The sequence below is a fragment of the Hibiscus syriacus genome, unplaced genomic scaffold, assembly GCF_006381635.1.
Source record: "Hibiscus syriacus cultivar Baekdansim isolate YM2019G1 unplaced genomic scaffold, ASM638163v2 tig00111342_pilon, whole genome shotgun sequence".
NCBI lineage: Eukaryota > Viridiplantae > Streptophyta > Magnoliopsida > Malvales > Malvaceae > Hibiscus > Hibiscus syriacus.
In genome coordinates this window covers 1,124,171-1,145,485 of record NW_024063066.1, presented here as the reverse complement: position 1 = coordinate 1,145,485, position 21,315 = coordinate 1,124,171, and the positions used below count along the sequence as shown (strand labels likewise).

At 34.5% G+C, this 21,315-nt stretch overlaps 2 protein-coding genes across 3 annotated transcripts; one reads left to right on the top strand and one right to left on the bottom strand.

Moving 5' to 3' along the window:
* Positions 1 to 1,423: 1,423 nt before the first annotated feature.
* LOC120159210 (putative disease resistance protein At3g14460) lies at positions 1,424 to 2,503 on the bottom strand. The gene has a single exon (XM_039169848.1). It carries the CDS (start codon positions 2,501 to 2,503, stop codon positions 1,424 to 1,426), a length of 1,080 nt encoding a protein of 359 aa, XP_039025779.1.
* A 10,645-nt stretch (positions 2,504 to 13,148) lies between these two features.
* LOC120159224 (alpha,alpha-trehalose-phosphate synthase [UDP-forming] 1-like) lies at positions 13,149 to 21,255 on the top strand. 2 transcript variants are annotated; one of them, XM_039169861.1, is made up of 18 exons: positions 13,149 to 13,548; positions 13,643 to 13,740; positions 13,832 to 14,220; positions 14,809 to 14,923; positions 15,066 to 15,167; positions 15,809 to 15,959; positions 16,810 to 16,898; positions 17,575 to 17,623; positions 18,308 to 18,408; positions 18,599 to 18,786; positions 19,220 to 19,337; positions 19,656 to 19,832; positions 19,916 to 20,038; positions 20,105 to 20,207; positions 20,303 to 20,433; positions 20,544 to 20,642; positions 20,748 to 21,144; positions 21,206 to 21,255. In XM_039169861.1, exons 1-17 carry the CDS (start codon positions 13,158 to 13,160, stop codon positions 21,138 to 21,140), a joined length of 2,817 nt encoding a protein of 938 aa, XP_039025792.1. In that variant the 5' UTR covers positions 13,149 to 13,157; the 3' UTR covers positions 21,141 to 21,144; positions 21,206 to 21,255. The 2 variants fall into 2 exon arrangements, with proteins under 2 accessions (XP_039025792.1, XP_039025791.1); XM_039169860.1 differs by having other exon boundaries at positions 20,748 to 21,216.
* The last annotated feature ends 60 nt before the right edge of the window (positions 21,256 to 21,315 follow it).

The window sequence follows — 21,315 nt, the reverse complement described above, 5'->3', positions numbered from 1 at the left end:
AGTCGAGCTTGAAAATTTTAAGCTCGCGAGTTTTCGAGTCGAGCTCCATTTCAGAGTTTTCGAGTCGAGTTGAGCTCAACAATACTCGAGCTCGACTTGGCTCGTTTACACCCCTAGTCTTAAGAATTGCTGAAGGTTGGTTGCTGGCTGTCGATCATTTTCTTTCTTTCATTACTTTAGATTTTAATAAGTCTGCCTTTATGACACGTATTCATCTACTTTCATAGCACGTTTTTTTTGTTTTTTTTTGACACGTTTTTTGTTTTTTATCTAATTTTTTGGCCACTTTTAAAAAGAGCTCTTATCAACGAAGTCATCACCGACCATCAATCAATAATAATAACATGAATGTATGAAAGATATGTCCATCAATACTTAATAAATAATAATAATAATATATGAACTATCATTTTTTTTTACGTATATTTTGTTTTATATTCTTAAAATTTTTAACTAAAAATAATGAAAATACATATAAATATGTGCATCAAGTAATACACAACTTTTATCCCACATTGTAAAAAACATAACCTAAGCTAATCCCATTAAACTCTTCAACTCATGGAATTAATATGTATTAAATTACGATATTAGTCCCTATAGTTTTATTTTTTAATTTTTAATGGTAAGGCGCGGATCGTCCGCGCCTGTCTTTACGTGGTGCCAGCTCGGATAAGGTTAATCATCCGCGCCTTTCATGACACGGTGTCAGCTCGAACACAACCATGCAAAGACGCGATTTTAACATGTGTAAAACCGCCCCAATATGAGTTAAATAACTTCTGGGTAAACTATCACAAATATCATTTAACTTTAAGTTGTATATTAATTTTATCATTAAATTTTAAAGTTCTATCAATTTTAACATTAAATGTTAAATTTAAATTCATTTAGAATATCGAACCATGATACATTAATAGTAGCATGACAATTTAATATTAACATGTGTTGATGTAGAAGTAAAAATAGTACTAGTATATATATATATATATATATATATATATATATATTTGGTACATACTAGTATATATTTTATTTCATCTTATATTCTTCATCAAATATATTAGTCATTATTGAAATTAATCATCCTACGAGTTTTGTTATGGCCATTTTAGATATCGATAAATTCGTCTCAAATAATTTATCTATTTAGATTTTTAAAAATATGATTAAAACTTACGAAAGTAAACATCAAAAATCTATTATTTTTTTGATTTTCTCATATTCGAGGGGCTTATTCAAAAATTCGAAAGGAGACAAACATTATTATGAGAAGACGAACAATATACCTCGAAACTAGTATCATCAGACAATTGTCGAAGAAGATAAAAACACTAGAACGTCAAACTTTTAGAAGATTATTTTGTTGATTTTGGGTTAATTTCGTGAAAAAACAGTACAAAGGCAAAAATCAGTGCTGATCCTATTCCCAAGTTGCCTTTGGAATGATGCTTTGACGATCAACTATAACTTCAGGCATATGGGATATCTTCAACCACTCTGGTCCCTGATTCATTATCAGCTGGCCTAGTAGCGATATATGACACCTTCGAATATATAGCTTCCGAACTGAAAGAAGCACATCTTTTTCTGGCAGAGATTCGATTTCGGGGCAATCGAGCAGCCACAGTTCTCGAAGACAGCCGACATTTCGAAACCCCATCGTCAATAAGCTTCTCAGGTTTCCGAAGTTGATCACGGTGATACTAGTGAGAGTGGGAGGCAGCACACATCCTTCTGGTGGAAATGTCACCACATGTGGACATTGCTGGCCATCAATGAAGAGTTCTTTAAGGGAAGTAAGTTTATGCAGTCCCCATTTAAGCAGCGAGTGACAAAATTTAGGCAGCGTGACCGAAATCGATGTTAGAGATGTAGGAAGACCTTGTTCTGTAAATGGAAAGTCAGGTGAGCAATCAAACAGTGACAGTTTCTTCAGAGCAGTGAGTTTATGCATGTTGGGAAGGTCTGCTAAACTTTGGCAGTCACTAATCCGAAGGGATTCGAGCTTTCTGGTAGGCAAACCACTCGCGGTCAAAGAAACCAAATTTCGGCACAGCAAAATATTGATCTTCTTAACATTGCTGAGCTTGTTTAACCCTTGAGGTAAAGATTTAAGGTTCCCACACCTACAGATTTCAAGTAGTTCAAGAGAAGATGTTTCATGGATTGCTTGCACAATGGATTCCAGTCCAAGGCAGTCCTTAACCGAAAGCTGTTTAAGGCCCGAGGGTAACTCGCCACTCGATGATAAGGAAGCAAGCCTCGAGCAATTTGCAACCAGGAGATTTTGGAGCCTAATGGGCAATGATAAAGATACTAAAAGAGGACAGACCATGATTTCCAAGTGTTCAAGGGAACATGTACTACTGATGCTGGTATTTTCTCCTTGATCCACTAAACACCGTAAATTCGAGCAATCTATAATCACTAACCTCTTTAGAGTCGGGGGCAAGTTGTTCATCGAAAACGAAACTATGGACCGGCACTCTTTGATTTGCATCTCGGTTAGAAATGTGAGGAAATGCAGGTCTTGTGGTAGCCTATGGAGCTTTTAAAAGTTCGCTATTGTCAAGGACTCAATATTGCTAGCCTTCTCAAGTTTTAACTGCTGTTCGTCAAACTCGATCTGCATAGAATTCGACATTTGGAGACTACGGAGAGACCTCAAATCCCCGACTGATTCAAACTGCTTCCATGATAAGGACGCCAAATTGTTACAGCTACTAATACTCAGATGCTCCAGGTTGCTTAGGCCTGACACCAGCTTCTCAGTTAGGGGAGAAAGCTTGGAGATATTCGAAAGAGAAACTTTTCTCAAGGGGGGAAAGTCTGTAACATCTCTAAGCACCAACTGTTTCAGCTTCAAGGTGGATACTCCTCCAATCTGGAAGACCTGAGAATCTCCGATATGAATTGGCTGCGATATATATGGAAGGGTCCCATCCCATTTGAAACAAATATCAGGGAACTAACCATAATGCACTGCCGTGGCTTGACATACATCTTTCCAATGATGCTCATCCAAAATTTACCACATTTGAACAATCTTAGTAGACTGTGAGAAGTTGAAGCAGATAATTATCATTGATGACATTTTGGCAGCAGCAGCATCTTCACAAGGTCTACCCTTTCGACCTCTTCTTCTTCCTCCTCTCCCTCTCTACTTGGAGATAAAGGATAACGTTCTTCATTTTTAATTGACTGCAATTCTCTACTCAAATCAAAAATAATGAATCATCTGTGATACTAAAATATAAATATTATCATCAACGAAAAAAATATAATATATTATGAACCTAAAAATATCGATGAAACTAATGAACTTGAGTTTTGAATATTAAAGGGATTTCTATTTTAAATAGGTTTGTTTTTCTATCATTTAAGATCAATATTGATATATTATTTACTATTATAGTATGAATATTTTTTATTTATTAATAATTTTATTATTTTTTCTTAATCTTTTAAATGCAAACATATCAAACTCAATAAAAATAACTTTTATTTCTTTGCTAGGTTTTCTTTTCCTCTATTTTAATGTAAAAAATGTAGGAGAGTTTAAAGAAGGATACTCTAATTTAAGGTTAAGGAACGGAAGAGAATAGGCGCAATAAAAAATATATAATATTTTTATTAGACGCAACTAAAATTACAAAAATTAACATTTTGGGCTACACGAATCCGAAAATATTATGTTTTTTTATATAATATTTTTATAACCCCTAGACCCAACCTAGGAGTTACAACTGACTCGGGTGATCACGTTGATCACATAAATGATCCACGAACGAAAAATTATTTAATAGGTTGTTTTGAAAACATTTACCGAATACGAAATCGGAAATAAACTCATACCACATCTTAAAAAGGTTGAAAATAAATATTAAACCCCATATAATAAATAATTAAAACCACATCCAACAACCAAACTAGTCTTATAATTATGTGATATATATGGATTGGTTATGATGTATTTTTATATGTAAATGTTTTTAATTCATCGTTATATGTCTTTAATTAGTTATTTATATATATATATATATATATATATATATATTATTAGATGAAAATGATTCATAAAAAATAAGGGTAAAATATACAAATGGTCCCTGAATACAGGGTACTATTTTATTAAGTCCCTCAACTATTAAAACTTATAAAATGATATTTCAACTATACAATATTACTTTGTTAAGTCCATCAACTATTTAAAGTTACAAAATGATTACCCGACTATTCATTATATTACAAACTCGTCATGTTCCGTTAAAAAATTGGTGGTTGTTAAAGTTGAATGTTAACACGATGACTGAGATATGATAGTTGTTTAAGATTGCAGGATCAAATTTTATCATATCACAGTCAACAAATTAACGTTGAGTTCAGAATACTGTCAATTTTTTTAACGAAAAATGATGAGTTTGGAATATAATGAATGGTCGGGTGACCATTTTGTAACTTTTAATAGTCGAGGGGCTCAACAAAGCAACACTATGTAACCAGGAAACCATTTTGTAATTTTTGATAGTAAAGAGACTTAATAAAAAAAATACCCTATAGTCGGGATCATTTGTGTATTTTACCCAAAAATTAATTGAATTTAATTTCAATTATTTTTTTAGATAATTCAATTTTATTACACAAAGTGCAGAGAACTGCTACAAAAAAAACAACCTGTTCATGATTACAAAAGAACCACCTACTTACAAGCACAATAAAACATCAATTAATCTATACCCCATTGATTACAAAGTGTAATATTAACACTATCATTCCTATTAATATTTCTACCCCTTAATTGAATAGCAACAAATTCTTAAATAAAATGGAACATCTCTTCAAAATTTCTCGAGTAGCCTTGGAATAATCTCTTGTTCCTCTCCTCCCAAAGAGTGTAAGTTAAAGCAGTCCAAGCTAACTTCATGATGATAGTGAGTAAGGATTTACCTTTCCAAGTACCACAAGCTCAAGCTAAGTGATTTTTCCATGAAAGTGATCTTCTATGCATGCCGTTAAGGTTCAATACTGCCTCCCACATAGAAATAGCTATAGGACATTGGAGGAATAAGTGATCTCTAGTTTCCATCGAGTCATTGCAAAACACACATTTATCATCAATATCAAGTCCTATACGTTTCAGCCTGTCTTTCGCTGGAAGTCTGTCTAATAAGGTCATCCATGCAATAATACTATACTTAGGAATATGAAGAGGAAACCAGATCAGCTTGTGCCAAGTAACTTTAGTCCCTTTGTTTCGAATCAGATGCCAAATATCTCTGATCTTTTGGACTCCAGAAGCTAGAACAGGGAAAGCCTGAAGTCTCATTTTGAGTAATCGCCTAAAGCTCCAGCTTGAATTAATACCAGCCTCCATGTTCTAAAAGTCAGAATCCTTAATCACAATTATTATTATTGTCAATATATCATATAAAAATACATAAAATCAAATATATTTAAATGTTGATATATAGACAAATTTTATATGTAAAAATGCATAACAAATATAAATTTATGAAATAAACATGCATATCATAAAGATATTGCAAAAGATACGAAATCGTCGATTAGGCAAAGGAAACTCAAAAGGCCGATATAAGATTGCTACGTGCATGGAAAGTATGTGCTTAAAATCCAACCATATTGTTTATATGTATATGTGTTCAAACAACTGATTTTGTAGTGTGTAGGGGTCCGGTTTGGGTTCCTTTGTCGCTGGACACCTCTTGATTCATTCTCAATAAAAATGAATCCATGATCTACAGTTGGGGTCCATGGCTAGAAGGTATCTTTCCCAACGGACAAAAACTATTACCCGATCTCATAATTTATATCTTATATTAATTATGCTGTTAGTTTCAGGAGATATAGTCGATCAAAAGAAATGACAAAATATTTGTTCTTGATTGTTGACTTTTCTAATCGAATATTTTGAATTTGACAATTTTAAATATCAAAACAGATACATTTAGTAAGATGAATGGGGTACTTTTTTTCCCACAACTATAGATTTGAGCTTACCTCCGTATTCATAAAATCAGGGATGAATCGAAAAATGACAGGGACGACTATAATTTTAATAAAATAAATTTATATATAATTTAGATAAATTTTATATCTTCTTTATACCTTCTTCCCAAACAACTTCTTTGACAATGAAGGTCTTTAGAAGATTTATCCTATAATCATAGGATACGGAATTTCATATTTTTTTATCTAATTATTTTATCTTAATGGTAACTCTAGTAGGGATAGATCGAGGGTATGTCCCTAAAAATTTTAAATTCTTATATATTTAAAAAAAATTGTATTTTCGATTGGAGATCTATTTTCATTTCCTAAAATTTTATAAGTTCGTCATCCCTTATAAATTTATAAATTCATCCCTAACATAAAATATTACATTTGTCCCTGTCTCTGACAGACCTACGTGATTTATCACTGTTAGACGGTCGTATACATTCAACCAGCCAATCTACGCGTAGTGATTATGATTGATCATAGGTATCACATCAATACCAAAGGTCTCTACATAAATCCCTCACGATATTAAAGGGGTTCAGTCTTGTTCTTCAAATTTTCTCGATCATCACTAATCAGATGTTATTAATCGTCTGTAACTCTATCGTAGTCCATCCATTGTAACTCTCTGTCTAAATCGAAAGAAGTGAACCGTCTATAACTATCATAATCAAAATATTATCATTACCATCTTTTTTGTTAATCTAATTTGGCGTCCTTAAATTTTATCTCACTTTTCTAAAATAATTAGAGACTATTTACATGATCTAATCAATCAATCAGATGTGATAATGGTTTGTCGATTAATTTCAAATAACCAAAATCATGAATTAACTCTTATATGTTAGTGACCCATGTACGTTTATATATTTTACAGACATAATTGTTCGAATTCAAATATTTTAAGAGAATAAAATTTTATTTTACCACTTATATCGTTCAATAATTTATATCAAACGAATTTTAAAAAACTGTATAATGTGATTATAGTTACAATTTTTAAATTTTATTTTTATTGAGATTTGTAAATATTGAAAAGAAAATTTGAAAAAGGAGAGAAAGAAGAACAAATTCCCTCCAAACGATTGGGCGCAACCAAAGCGAAGTCAAAGGCTCCTCCGGTCATCGCCATTACTCTCCTTCGCTCTCTCCCCCGCCAAAAATAAAAAGCCCTTTTGATTCGGTCCTAATAAATAAATACCCTCATATTTTTCTTCCTTTTTTCTCTTCAGAGATTTCTCTTACTCTGTTTTCATTTCATTAACCATGCTTCGAATCTGATCTCCAATTAGCTGAGGCTTGTTATTTTGGAATTCCTTACCCTTACATTTATCAGGTTATTTTCTCAGGTTACCAGGTCTACCCCTACATTTTCCCAGGTTAGTTTCTCTCCGTAATCTTTTACGTTTATTCTCTGTTTTTCTTATCTGTTCCGTTTTTTGAGTTTGATCTTGAAAATACTATTTATCTATTTATTTTGTTATAATTTCGACAACTGAGATACGCTTGATTTGCGTCGTCGTTTTCCGTGATTCCGTTTAAGAATTTACTTGAGAAACGAAGTTCATTTTCGAGGCCGCTCTGGTTGATTGCTGTGAAACGAGAGAGGAAATTTTGTAGTATATAGAAAGAAAGCTTTTGTTTCTTTGTTTGCAATATAGAGGATTCTCTTTGCTTTACAACAATGGTAATTGCTTTATGATTTGTTTTTCTATATGATTCTGTCCACTTCTGGCAATCAAACTCTGTAAAAAAATGTGTAGTCAGACCTGATTCTGTAAATTCGCATTTGTTATCTTTGAGTTGAGGATTTGTAAACGATAGCAGAATTCTGCTTCTTTAGCTTATAAACCAACAATTATCCCAAAAAAAGTACTTATATAATCCTTTGTATTTGATACTTTGGATGAAATATGGTTATAGGAAAGTTGTTAGATTCATATGGCGATATTTAAAATTACAATGTGTAGACATTTTACTATTTTGGTTTTTAGGAAAAAAAAAGTCTCTAATTATGTTGTTTCATTTTTCAACAATACTGTATATCAATTAGAAAGTTTTCACTAAATTTGTATTACGAGAGTTCAGTCTCACTTATTATTTAAAATTATATTAATAAAATAAATTAAAATATGTGTTAAATTCTAGTGTATATAGCCAATTGATAGAGTGCTGGACTTTTAGTTCTAGTGGAATCAGAGTTTAGTCACTTACAGAGCTGCCTAGACTTTCTTTGATTCTTGGACGTCGAAAAAGCATGAAACAGGTTCATTTAATGAGGCACCGTAGAACTTGTGCTACAAGTATTCCATTAAAATATAGGTAAAGCACATTTTGGTGTCTTCAAAAGTTGTTCTCAGATTTGTCATTAATATGGCTTTGGAGGAGCTAGCATTTTCGAGCAGTTAAATCATATAGCTGGATTTACATCTAATTGAATCTGGAACTTTCAAATATCATAAATTGCCGTAGGATATTTCTTTGTGAGACCCAGGAGATTGTGATGTTAAGTCTTAACAACCCTTATAGCTTTTACAACAGTGTTTTAACTTTTGGAAATATGTTCAATAATTTTAGTTCAAGGATTATGCAGTAGAAGGAAAAGGGCCAAAATCATTCGTGAAGAAAATGACAATTCTTTTTTTATCAAACTGGCCAAATTGATGTCCCATGTAGTGAGGATAAGATGACAATAATTTTAGTTGGTCCGATTGACAGAGGGGGTGCAAGAACTCCTTTGGAATTGAGGCATTTACGTGTCTTCATTTGTCATGTAAATATTCTCCGACTTGTTAGACAAAAGTATATATCTATCCCCCTCACAACAACTAGACCTTAAAAATAACATTCATCTGTAGATTGAAAACAGAGTATATTCATTCTCTTTCCAAATCGTAATTGAGGTAAGCTGTGCTTCTCTCTGTATGATAATTGTAATTTGAGTTTTTTCTATGATGCACTCTGTTTTACTCTTCTTTTTCATATAAAGAACGTGGTATAATCACGAGGAATTTAAGAAACAGAGTGTTGTACTTTTCTCCATAGTCTCGTTAGAAGAAAACAATGAAGAATTTTCTATGCTAGAGTAGCTTGTAGCCAATAGTTAGTCATTACTTTGAGCCTTGGAGGCTCGGTAGTTCTACCGTACAGCGGCTTAATATACAGTTAAAGGAAAAATAATACCGAAATATTATTATTTTTTAATATTTTTGATAAAACGTTACTTAAAATATTATTTTTTACTGAAAATGAAAATTTCGCTATTTAAAAACCAGTAGAAAAAAATAACATTTTAGATAACACTTAATATCAACATTTTCGATAGAAAAATAATATTTTAGGTAGCGTCCAATATTAACATTTTTAATAAAAAATAATATTTTAAGTAACGTTTTACCAAAAATATTAAAATATAATAATATTTTCGTAACATATTTCTTTAATTATATATTAAGAGCCTCACATCTCATGTTTTAGACGTTTTATGATGCGACATTTCCTTGGGGCCACATTACAGAAAAATACTTTCTTAGGCCTCAACATAAAACCCAGATTTTTACAGTATTTTCACATTACTATGAGGTCATTTTTGCTCCACGAAAGTGTTTGCCAGACTGGATGGTTAGTATCATCTCATCAGGCATAATTTTTTTTCAGGACCCACAAATTGTGGGTATCAACCCTTTCGTGAATAAGTGACAGATTTTTATGCCTTCACTGAAAATTTGCTGGCGAGTGGCGAGCTATGTATGTCTTTTCACGGGCACTCACGCTCTAGGATCCCCCATATCTTTCTTTCTATCTCCGGCCGCAAGCAATAATACCAACCCCACCCCACTTGCCTTCGTTTAGCAGAGAAAAAGAGCAAAGCAGCATGCAGAATCCTTTGTCAATTTTTGGTCCTCTCTCATTTCCCTTTCTTCCATCTCATTGATTTAGTCACATGATTTATGGTTCTTTTCCGGTATCTGTATTCCTTTCCTTCGTTTTTAACATGGATAATAGCCATCATTAAAAAAGGTATTTAAACAAGATATTTCTGTTTGCTTATTATCACACTTTTGAAAAGCCAAAAGTAGCTCCCTTCCCCTACAGCAAGCCCATGCAGATTTTTCCCATTTCCACTTAGACCGTAAGTTGCGGCATTTGCTTACCAACCTGTAGCATTAATTTCCGACATATTTTAGCACCAAATTGCTCATGTTTCCCATCTTGCCAAATTTCCGTTGATGCACGTCTCTTCTAATCAACAAGCTTTATGCTGTGAAATATATTTTTCTTGGATGAATTGCTTTCGGTGAATTGTAACCTAGCTAGCCAACAAGCTTTATGCTGTGGAGTATCTTTTTTTTTATACTTGGAAAGTTTGCTTGCAATATGCAGAGCGTGTTACCAGGTTAGGCGCTCAGGTCTTCTAATCATACAGTACAAGTTGTTGGCGGATCATTTTCGAACATCAGGTTAGGTACCAAGGAGATTCCTAATATGTACTAACTGTTTAATTTGGCTGAAGCCGTTATCATTCAAGTTTTCTTTCAAAGAATTGGATTAGGAATACGTGTAGACCAAGAATTTTGGTCTGTCCTTTAGGTTCTTTAGTTAAAAAAACATGTCTATTCCGAGTACTAGAAAAATGTCTGTCATTTCAGAAATTCTAGAAAAATAGAGAAATGTTTTCCCTATTTGGTTGTTCTCCACGGGCCGAAGAGTTGCCTTTTGTTAAGAAATTTCCTCTAGTAAAAGAGCACTAGCAGTTCCCCACTCAGCAGGGCAGGGGTTAACACGTCATCGCAATGAACATTGTTCGTTGTTTTTGTTCTTGGGTCTATTCAAATTATCGTTTTAACGTGCCTAAAACATCAAAGAAAGTTGTTACTAAAAAAAGTGTGAAAGTCCAAATTACCCTAAAAACCACTTTTTATGACTAGTAAGTTTGTGCGTTTTGCTTGCTGGTTGCTCTCTGTGTGCGCATTTACTTTAGTTGTCTTTTGCATGAGAAGGTACAAGGGATTATAAACTCTGTACATGAGATTAAAATGCATTTATGTTAAAATATAAAAGTATAAATTTTATAAAAAAAAATCAAATGGTAAAAATTTCACACCAAAAGCTTCACTCACACTTATCAATGATCACATTTCTACTAGGAAAAAAATTAATAACAGCTAAACACGTACATAATGCGACTTAAATATTGAAAACTTTCAATATGTCACATATGTATTGTTTATACTACATATCACATTTTATACCTATGTTTGGCAAGAGAATACCTAACTTGACCTCAGATTTTGATTTACTCGTTTCTCCTGTACCCAGTGACGGATCTAGAAACTAAAATATAGGGGTTCAAAATTCTAATATTTTATTTTCCAAAAAAATAGGTATGCAAATTTCTTTATTTTTTTCATTCCCCTTAATATACTAAATTAGATTTAATAATTTTTCCAAAATAATAGGTATGCAATTGAACCCATCAAAACCATTCTGCCTGTACCACGCCTTTACTTTGATGTTCTCCTATAAATGTAAGAAAAAATAATAATGTTTGACCTTTTCATGCATGCAACTTCTGAGAAAAGTAGGTATCCACGTTTCTACTGTCGTTTTAGCTTTTAGACTCTTGTTAAGTCGCTTTCGTCCATTTTACAGCATCTCCAAACAGATATGTACTCGTCGTTTTTATTTTTTAATAGTGGCCGCTCTTGTTTTATCCCTATTTTACGTTCTACAGTGTGCCATGACTTTCAAGGTTAGTACATTGATATCTGGAGCCTTAGACAACACCAGCTGACGACATTGGCTAAAGCTTAAATATAAACTCGTGCTTCCTTTCACTGAAAGGAAAAAATGGTTTAAAACATTTCCTCTTGTTGTTTTTAGAAAATAGGACAAGCTTTAACTGTTAAATATAATAAGTGAAGAGATTTGATTGTTTTATTTTATTTGAAAAAAGACAAAAGATTACCCTTTTGTGTGGAATAAAAAGACGGTCTTTTCAATATATTTATTTATTCTAGCACTAAAAAATTGAAGCGGTTCAGATTTTTTTAGAAATCGGTTCGAATTCCCTATAAGAGCTGGAAAAATGCTCATGTGGTCTTACCTGATGAGGACCCACCGAGTAACGTGTAGGAAGGAAAGCAGAAGATCTCCCCCAAGTGCTTTCATCATCGAATTCTTTTAGTAATAATCATTGAAAGACTGTATTAATCTACTTGATTTATATGGCCCATTTTCTTACATCTTACGAGGTTATGGATTAGTATTTTACTACACTAATTTTCTGGATTTTTTTTGTTGGTAATTCTTTTTCTTTCCGTTTCAACTCGATCTTTTATATTCTTTCTGGTGTCACCTGCAGCTGCATGGCTGGCTTTAAGTGCCCATATAAATATTTCACAAGAATTGTATTCATTCCTTACTTTTTTTCTTGCTATGATAAATCTCTACCACCCACAACTAGGCTCTAGAAATTTCCTGTTTCATTCTTCATCTAATCCTTTTCTGTTTCAAGCTTAGCTAATACAGGAGTTCATGTGTTGTAGCACAACAAACGCTGGTTAATTTTTTCGTAGTGTAAATATTGAGTTCTTGAGAATTTGGTCTTAAAGGTGGGAATTGATTTTTTTCGCTTTTCACTTATTTTTTTCTATCTTAAACGTGTAAGACTATGTTTCAGGTAGATTCTTCTAGTTTGTTGAACTTCCAATCTTTTAACTTAAAAAATCTTTTGATGTCGCGTGCAATAGATTGTATATTAAACTAGATGACGGATTCTTGGGGAATCTTTGAAAAATGAACGGAACTAGATAGCCATATGGATGTTATATTTGTTTTTCCATATTGTATTTCAATTATCAACAATTTTTCTCCTTTCGTTTGTAGTTTGTTTGATACTTTTTTGTGTTAAATTCAAGCTATCAGAAGTTTATAACAGCAGTGGAATTATTAATAACTGTTCGTAAAAAATCATTGGTTGCAGAGTCTTGTTTTTATAGTACCTGATATAGGAAGACAGAGCATTCTGTAAATTATGCTGATTACTACACTTTACTAAAACAAAAATGCAGCACACAAAATTCTTATGAGAGCTTATAAAGTTGATATTGGTTGTTGATTTCTAGATTGCGCATATGCCTGGACATAAGTACAATGGTAATTCGACCCATATACCAACTCGTGTGGAACGCCTCTTGCGGGAGAGAGAGCTAAGGGAGCGAAGGAGAAGCAGCAGAGCTTCCCATTCAAATGAAGTGAATGACAGTCCTAAGGAAGCTGAAATATCTGAGAATGGTCCATCTTTTAGAGAAGGTGACAACTCTAGGGTTGCTTTTGTCAAAAAATACTTGGAAGACGCGGCAGCTGCAAGGGCATTGATACAGGGATGTGAAAGACAAGATGGAAGGCCTTTCAGGCAACGACTGTTGGTAGTGGCCAATAGGCTTCCAGTTTCTGCTGTGAGGAGAGGTGAAGACTCATGGTCACTGGAAATAAGTGCTGGAGGTCTTGTAACTGCTTTATTGGGTATGATATTGACTCCCTGGCTAACTTGGTTCATGTTTCAATACGTGTACATTTTCCATTACAGGAATATCATGACTTTAGATGAACTTTCCAGGTGTCAAGGAGTTTGAAGCAAGGTGGATTGGATGGGCTGGTGTAAATGTTCCAGATGAGATCGGACAGAAGGCACTTACTAAAGCTTTAGCTGAAAAGGTATTTAGTTGCATTCGAAACATTCTTTTTGGAATGCAATCTGATTATACGTGGTATAGGCGATTTACTTTGAAGGCACTTATCATTGCAGAGGTGTATCCCTGTATTCCTTGATGAAGAGATTGTTCATCAATATTACAATGGTTATTGCAACAATATTTTGTGGCCCCTTTTTCACTACCTTGGACTTCCACAAGAAGATCTCCTTGCTACCACAAGAAGTTTCCAGTCACAGTTTGCTGCATACAAGAAAGCAAATCAAATGTTTGCTGATGTTGTAAATATGCACTATGAAGAGGGGGATGTCGTCTGGTGCCATGATTACCACCTCATGTATCTTCCAGAATGCCTGAAGAAACACAACACCAAAATGAAAGTTGGTTGGTTTCTACATACACCATTCCCTTCTTCTGAAATTCATAGGACACTGCCATCCAGATCAGAGCTTTTGCGTTCAGTTCTTGCTGCTGACTTGGTTGGGTAGGTTTCTGCTGATTTAACATGATTGATGTATTTTACTTTTCAGACATAAGTTATCAATCCATCTCAATGGATGAAATCTGGATATGCATGATATGGTAGTTAATTTTTACTCGTAACCTAACTTTTCCTCAACTTTTTGCAGTTGGTTTTTCTTTCTAGTTATATCAGGTCCATCATTTGAAAATTTGGCGTGGAATGGTGAATGATTTTGTTGCACTGAAAATCTTAGTTTTGTTGCAGTGGGTATTTTTTAATTTCACATAATGTAACTAGCATGTGCAATAGTTTAAACCAAAGAAACAGGATTATGTGATTTCAGAATTGTATGACCTTTTGCAATAGAACTTTCTGAAATTCTTCAGGGAAAGGTGATGTTTATTATTGAAGAAAAGTTGGCAATGAAAAAAAAATATCCTTGTGTAGATGTTTGGATTTAAGGTGGATTGCATTTGATTCTGATAGGTCTAATGGTTTTATTTCTCTGAAGTGGTTATTCCCTTTGACTCTATCACCACTTATCTTAGACTTGTGTAACTGTTTGCCTAATGTGCAGTTAACAATATTTTTTGGTTGTACATGTTCCAGTTTTCATACCTATGACTACGCCAGACATTTTGTTAGTGCCTGTACTCGGATTCTTGGATTTGAGGGGACACCTGAAGGAGTTGAGGATCAAGGGAGGCTGACCCGTGTTGCTGCGGTATGTTTAATTCCTTTTTTTCTCACTTGATTGTTCTCATGCCTTTAGTTTCTTTTTCCCTTGTTAACAGTTTTTCCTTTGAACATATTAAAATGAATGCTTACACTTGTTTTTATGGTTCTTTACTTGCTTGAAACACCAGTTTCCAATTGGGATAGACTCGGAACGATTCATTCGTGCACTTGAGCTTCCTCAGGTCCAAGAACACATCAAAGACTTGAAAGAAAGGTTTTCTGGCCGAAAGGTAGATGCTTTATTTACCTTTTGGTATTATTATGTTCTTCAATTTCTTCATCTGCTTGCTTGTTTCTAAATTTGAAACCTGTGATTTCTGGTTTTGCAAGTATTTGATCAACATTTTGAGTGATTGTTTTGATCAAAACTCAGCAGTTGTTGAATATAAGGTTCCACCCTGATCTTCTGGTCAGGCTATGCTTGAATTTCTTATTAGATTATCACACGTTCACTATTTTGGATTCTCTATATAGAAATGTGATATGTGTGCGTAGTTTATAGTATTTTAACGTGATATCAGAATGTATACTTATAAGTGGAGAGGCCCGACTTTATAAGACCACAGGAAACCCCATATTTAACAAATGTAGGATAACACCAGTTAACAACTCGCTCCATTGCACCTGTATATTCCCTTTAGATTGATTTTTTCCTTTCAGTTTTATTTCTATTTCACCATTCAAAGAAGAAGAATTTAGATATCTTTTCCAATTTATTATACATATTTGCAAATTCATGTAGAAAGAAAAAGTTCTCTTCTATACTTTCTTTTTTGGTTTTTGTACAAGTCTCTTGTGGCCTTATATTGTTGTGATTTTATTATTTTATTTGTTGCCTACGTGCTTATTGTTAACTGTCCAAACTTGGCAGGTAATGCTTGGTGTTGATCGTCTTGATATGATTAAAGGAATTCCCCAGAAGATATTGGCATTTGAAAAGTTCCTTGAGGAAAATCCTTACTGGCGTGATAAAGTGGTTTTACTGCAAATTGCTGTCCCAACAAGAACAGATGTTCCTGAATGTACACTTCTTCCTTTCTCTTGTTTGTAGATATGTGTTCCAATACTATTTATGTGTTTGCCAGGTATAGTATGAGTTAGTTTTCCTTTACAAGAAAGCTGGCCTATCCCATATGATTTGCTGTTTCTTTAAAAAAATATTTTAGTATTCTTGAGTTTGATCTTGGGAAGCAGCTGGGGAGGTGTTTTTAACCTTAATCTGTTTTGGAACTGTCAATTGTGTATTACTAGCCATTGGGCATAGAGAGCCTCTAGATGTTGCCGACTGAGAAAGTTAGACTGGGAACATTAGTTAGCGATTAGAAGCTTTAAAGTGAAAAGTGCAGCTACAACTTGAGCTTGAAATTTTCATTCCCTTTACTCTAGTTCATAAAGGATTTAGTTTTCCTGGAACTTACTTGTGAAGTCTGAACTAGGACATGGTGTAAGATACTAAGATGACTTCAAACCTTACCGCCCTTCTATCTGCTTCCGTGGAGAGTAAAGTTTTGACATATGAATATGTTGTTCTAATTCCTCAATTGGTTACCTGAAATATGTTTTCCTTCCTGAGCAAAGTTGAAGATAATTAACATATTTCTCTTTACAGTGATTGCGACTCTTCTGAAAACTTGCTACGATTTCTTTTGTCCAATGAAAAAGAATTTGATATTGTTCACTAAAGAACTCTAGAAGTATATGCAAAAGGCAGGATGATAATGTTGTCAACTTTGTCTTACATATTTCTTGGGTTCATCATGCATGCTCAATTTGATCATATTATTTTTGGCATATAATAAAATTATGTGGAAAATTCCTGCTTAATGTGTTTGGCTGAATGTTATTCTTAGTTTTACTTATTATTGTCCACAGACCAGAAACTTACAAGCCAAGTTCATGAAATTGTTGGGCGTATTAATGGTCGATTTGGATCATTGACTGCAGTCCCAATACATCACCTGGTCTGTCTTTGAATTTCATACTTGATATGCTTCGCTTGTATTTTATCTGCCAGCTTCTTGAGTACTTTTATTTGAACTATTTTGTATACAGTATTTATCATAACGGGGTTGAGAAATTATCATGCTTGATATGCACTTCCCCATTTCTTGTTTTGAAATTAGTGTAGAGTTGAGAATTTATCATAATGGGGTTTTCCCTGAATTAACAGTATGCCCCAGATTCAAACCATTACTAAAATAGAATTTTGGGTGGTAACTTTGCCTCTGCATCCTCTACTGAAGAACTAAAAAACATGGATTTCTTTCACTCTATTTTCCTTTTCTCTTCCCCTTTCAAAGAAGTTATAGAAGTTTACCATGAGTTTTTGTAGGTGGTGCATTCTCTATCCTCATATTTTGATCACGTGGTGTAGTGCCTTAGGAAGTTAGGTACACTACTGTACAGGAAAGTGATATATTGTCTATATTATAGAATGAATTATAATAGTTATAATAGGCCAAATTTCAGGTTGTGTATTATTTTTCTTATCCCGAGTGGTTCACATTTTGTTATAATTGAACCCATTTAAGATCATGTGTACCTGCTAGCACGATAAATCATATTTTAAGTTATTGTTTGTCGTCATGGATTTTTAATCACTGGGGAATCTTCTAATGCATCTTTTCATCTCTACAGGATCGTTCGCTTGACTTTCATGCGCTATGTGCATTATACGCTGTTACTGGTACTTACTCAATTGTTTCTTTTCATTCTTCAATTTATTTGTTTGGTTCTTGATCGTTTTACCACTTTACTTTTTGAAATTAGTCCTATTTTACTTTTTCTATTCAAGTTGTGTTCTATGGGTTCAGACGTCAATTGATTTGATCATCTGTTGTAGTTGCAATTACAGTCAGTACATAAGTCACAAACAAAGACCCTGGTTTCACTTCTTGCAAATAATATTCGATGGAAAGAATGGCTTGTTCATGGATATTTCTGTGAAATACAATAAAGCTGTTTTTATTGTCTTTGGTCACTTGAATGACTGCAACTTTGAGTTGAGGGAAAAGGGAAAATGCAGAGTTGTTCTCTAAGATCATATCTGGAAAAATCCAATAATTTGTGCAAAACATGGGATTAAATACCAATCATAAACTGCATTTAGATACTATATTATGTTGTTGTCATTGTAACCTGGAATGTCGATTGTGTTACAGAAGTAGCAATCTCAACGAATTGGATCTCCCAATTTCTTTTAAAAATCTGTTTCAGAATATTGTTCTTTAGCACCATAAAGCTCATATAATGATAACATTTTAGTCATGATTGATTCCAGGATATGGTTCTTAGTACTAAAATTTTTGTTCTGTTATTTAGTTGTGGATTGCTGTCTATCATAATCGGCAAAATTTCCTCCTTTCTTCAGATGTAGCTCTTGTCACATCTTTAAGGGATGGCATGAACCTTGTCAGTTATGAGTTTGTTGCTTGCCAAGATGTAAAGAAAGGGGTTCTCATTCTCAGTGAAGTAATTACTTACTACTTATTCATTGCATGTTTTTTTGTTGAACAAAACTAGATTTTTCTCTACTTAATTTTCATTCTATACAGAAGACTTTTAGGTTGATCAACATACTTGCGGTCAAAGTACTGCAGTGCTTTTACCAAGTTAGTGAAAATAGTTATTTCCAATCTTTAATCCTTGATTTATCGTGCAGTTTACCGGTGCTGCACAATCTCTGGGTGCTGGAGCAATTCTAGTAAACCCTTGGAATATCACTGAAGTGGCTGCTTCTATTAGCCAGGCTTTGAACATGTCAGCTGAAGAAAGGGAGAAGCGATATCAACACAATTTCCATCATGTGACATCACACACTGCTCAAGAATGGGCTGAAACATTTGTAAGGTGTGAACATAATTTGTGTCCAATTTTGAAATATGCCTTTTTTGCTTGTTTCTCGCTTCAAAGTTTCAAAACTCAAGGGAACATGTTGATCATTTTGGGTAGGAATTTTTTCCTCTTATGGGCTAATTAGTTCTATTTTAACATGCCTTTTGAGTGTTTGACTTACTCATGTGGGGGAATTGACGTGGTCCACCAAGTTGGACCATTGGATCTCGACCATTTGCTTTTAGCTTAGGCGCCTTAACAAGCTAGATGTTATTATCATTACTAATTCTGTGGTCACTCCCAAGATCATATTTCCCGATAATTGTATAAATGACTTGGAAATCTAATTTTTTTCCTTATTAAAATTAATGTATCCCTTTCGTGCTAACCATGTCATGGAAAAATTACCAGGATTCAGAAATTTGAGTTTACTATAAATACTTTGCAGTGAACTGAACGATACTGTTGTCGAAGCAAAACTAAGGACAAGCAAAGTGCCTCCTGAGCTGCCACAAAATGATGCAGTGGAACGTTACTTGCAGTCTAGCAATCGATTGCTGATACTGGTATGGCTGTTTGAGCAATAGTCTCTTTTATTTTAAAATTCCCCTCAACCAGTAAAGGCTTTATCCAAGGCCTGAAAGTATAAGATACACATCAAGCCCATAGGCGTATGATTGTTCTTGTGTTAACTAAAATCAAGTGGTATTTGTCCTTTCTTTAAACATTTCTACGTAATACATTGCTGTCTACGATTGTTAATGTGATTGTTAGCTCTATTGTTTTCTTTTTCGCCTCTGCATTCTTTTACCGGAGGGGTACTATTAAAGTTCTATATGCTTCCTATGTTGTTGAACTCATCTTTGGGATGGCTCAAAACTCAGGGTCTTAATTCCGCATTAACGGAACCAGTGGATACTCCAGGAAGTAGAGGTGATCAATTCAAAGAAATGGACCTCAAATTGCACCCCGAATTAAAAGAACCCTTAACAGCTCTCTGTAATGATCCAAAGACAACGGTAGTTGTCCTTAGTGGGAGCAAGAGAGATGTCTTGGATGAGGTACGCTTGGAATTTTTTTCTTTCTTTCTTTCTATTCTATCCTTGGTCTGTCCTCTATCAAAGCCAACTGATTGCTCTCGTAGGACTTTGGGGAGTATGACATTTGGTTGGCTGCGGAAAATGGGATGTTTCTACGCCATACAAAGGGAGACTGGATGACAACCATGCCAGAACACTTGAATATGGAATGGGTTGATAGTGTGAAGGTAACCAAGTTGTCCTTAATGTACTCTCCGTCCAATTTGTATTTCCTGCTTTTCCTAACGATGCTGATGGCACGTGGGCAGCATGTTTTCGCATATTTCAAAGAGAGAACACCAAGATCACATTTTGATTTCCGCGAGACATCGCTCGTATGGAATTACAAGTATGCAGGTAGTTAGTCCTTTATATTTCCAAGTTTTCTCTCGTTACAGACCCTGCTTGCTCGACTCCTCATTGTGTTTCCTATCGTGTTATTTTGTCTGTAGATGTTGAATTTGGAAGACTTCAGGCAAGAGATATGCTGCAGCATCTCTGGACCGGTCCAATTTCTAATGCATCTCTTGATGTTGTTCAAGGAAGTCGATCAGTAGAGGTGCGACCAGTTGGTGTTACGAAGGTAACTGCCTGTTCGCCTTACATGGATTTTGTTTAATCTATTCGAATATGTCTAGTTTATCGGCAATGGAGATGGTCGCTTGCCTTTTTTATAACTTCACTTAATCCCAGGGGGCAGCTATTGGTCGTATTTTAGGAGAGATAGTTCACAATAAATCAATGACAACTCCAATCGATTATGTCCTTTGTGTCGGACATTTCCTGCAGAAGGTAATATTCTCATCAATCTTGCATCAAAGACATTAACATGCATGGTATTGAACTTGGTTTGATGTACTTTAACGATGAGATAATTTTCATTTGTCGCTTCACCAGGACGAAGATGTTTATACGTTTTTTGAGCCGGAGTTGCCTTCTGATGCGAGTGCGCCAAGAAGCAGGCCACCAAGTGATGGACCAAGGTTATCTACAGAGAGAAAGACTCCTCCGAAACTTCCGGTAAGCAAAAACGGGGCAAAATCATCGCAGACGATAACACCCCAAACATCCCCAGCTCCTGATAGAAGAACCGGCAACAATAACCATAGTGGTGGGAGTGTACGGCGTGCATCAACAGAAAAGGAAAAGATGGCCTGGAGCGTGCTCGATCTCAAAGGAGATAACTACTTCTCCTGCACCGTTGGACGGACTCGGACTAGTGCTCGATATATACTCGGTTCGTCGGATGATGTCGTCGCATTTCTGAACAGACTGGCAAATGGTTCTTGATCATGCGCAATAATCCACCTCTAAAACATTTGAAGGCTCTGAAATCGATGGCAGCAACAAACAAAAAAGCATTCTTTGACGTTCGAGACCGCTATGCTGCTGACACTTCCTCCGATTCTCCCATCCTTCCGGGATCGAACTCTGCAAACCAAAGTTTCCGGACACATGAATAAAC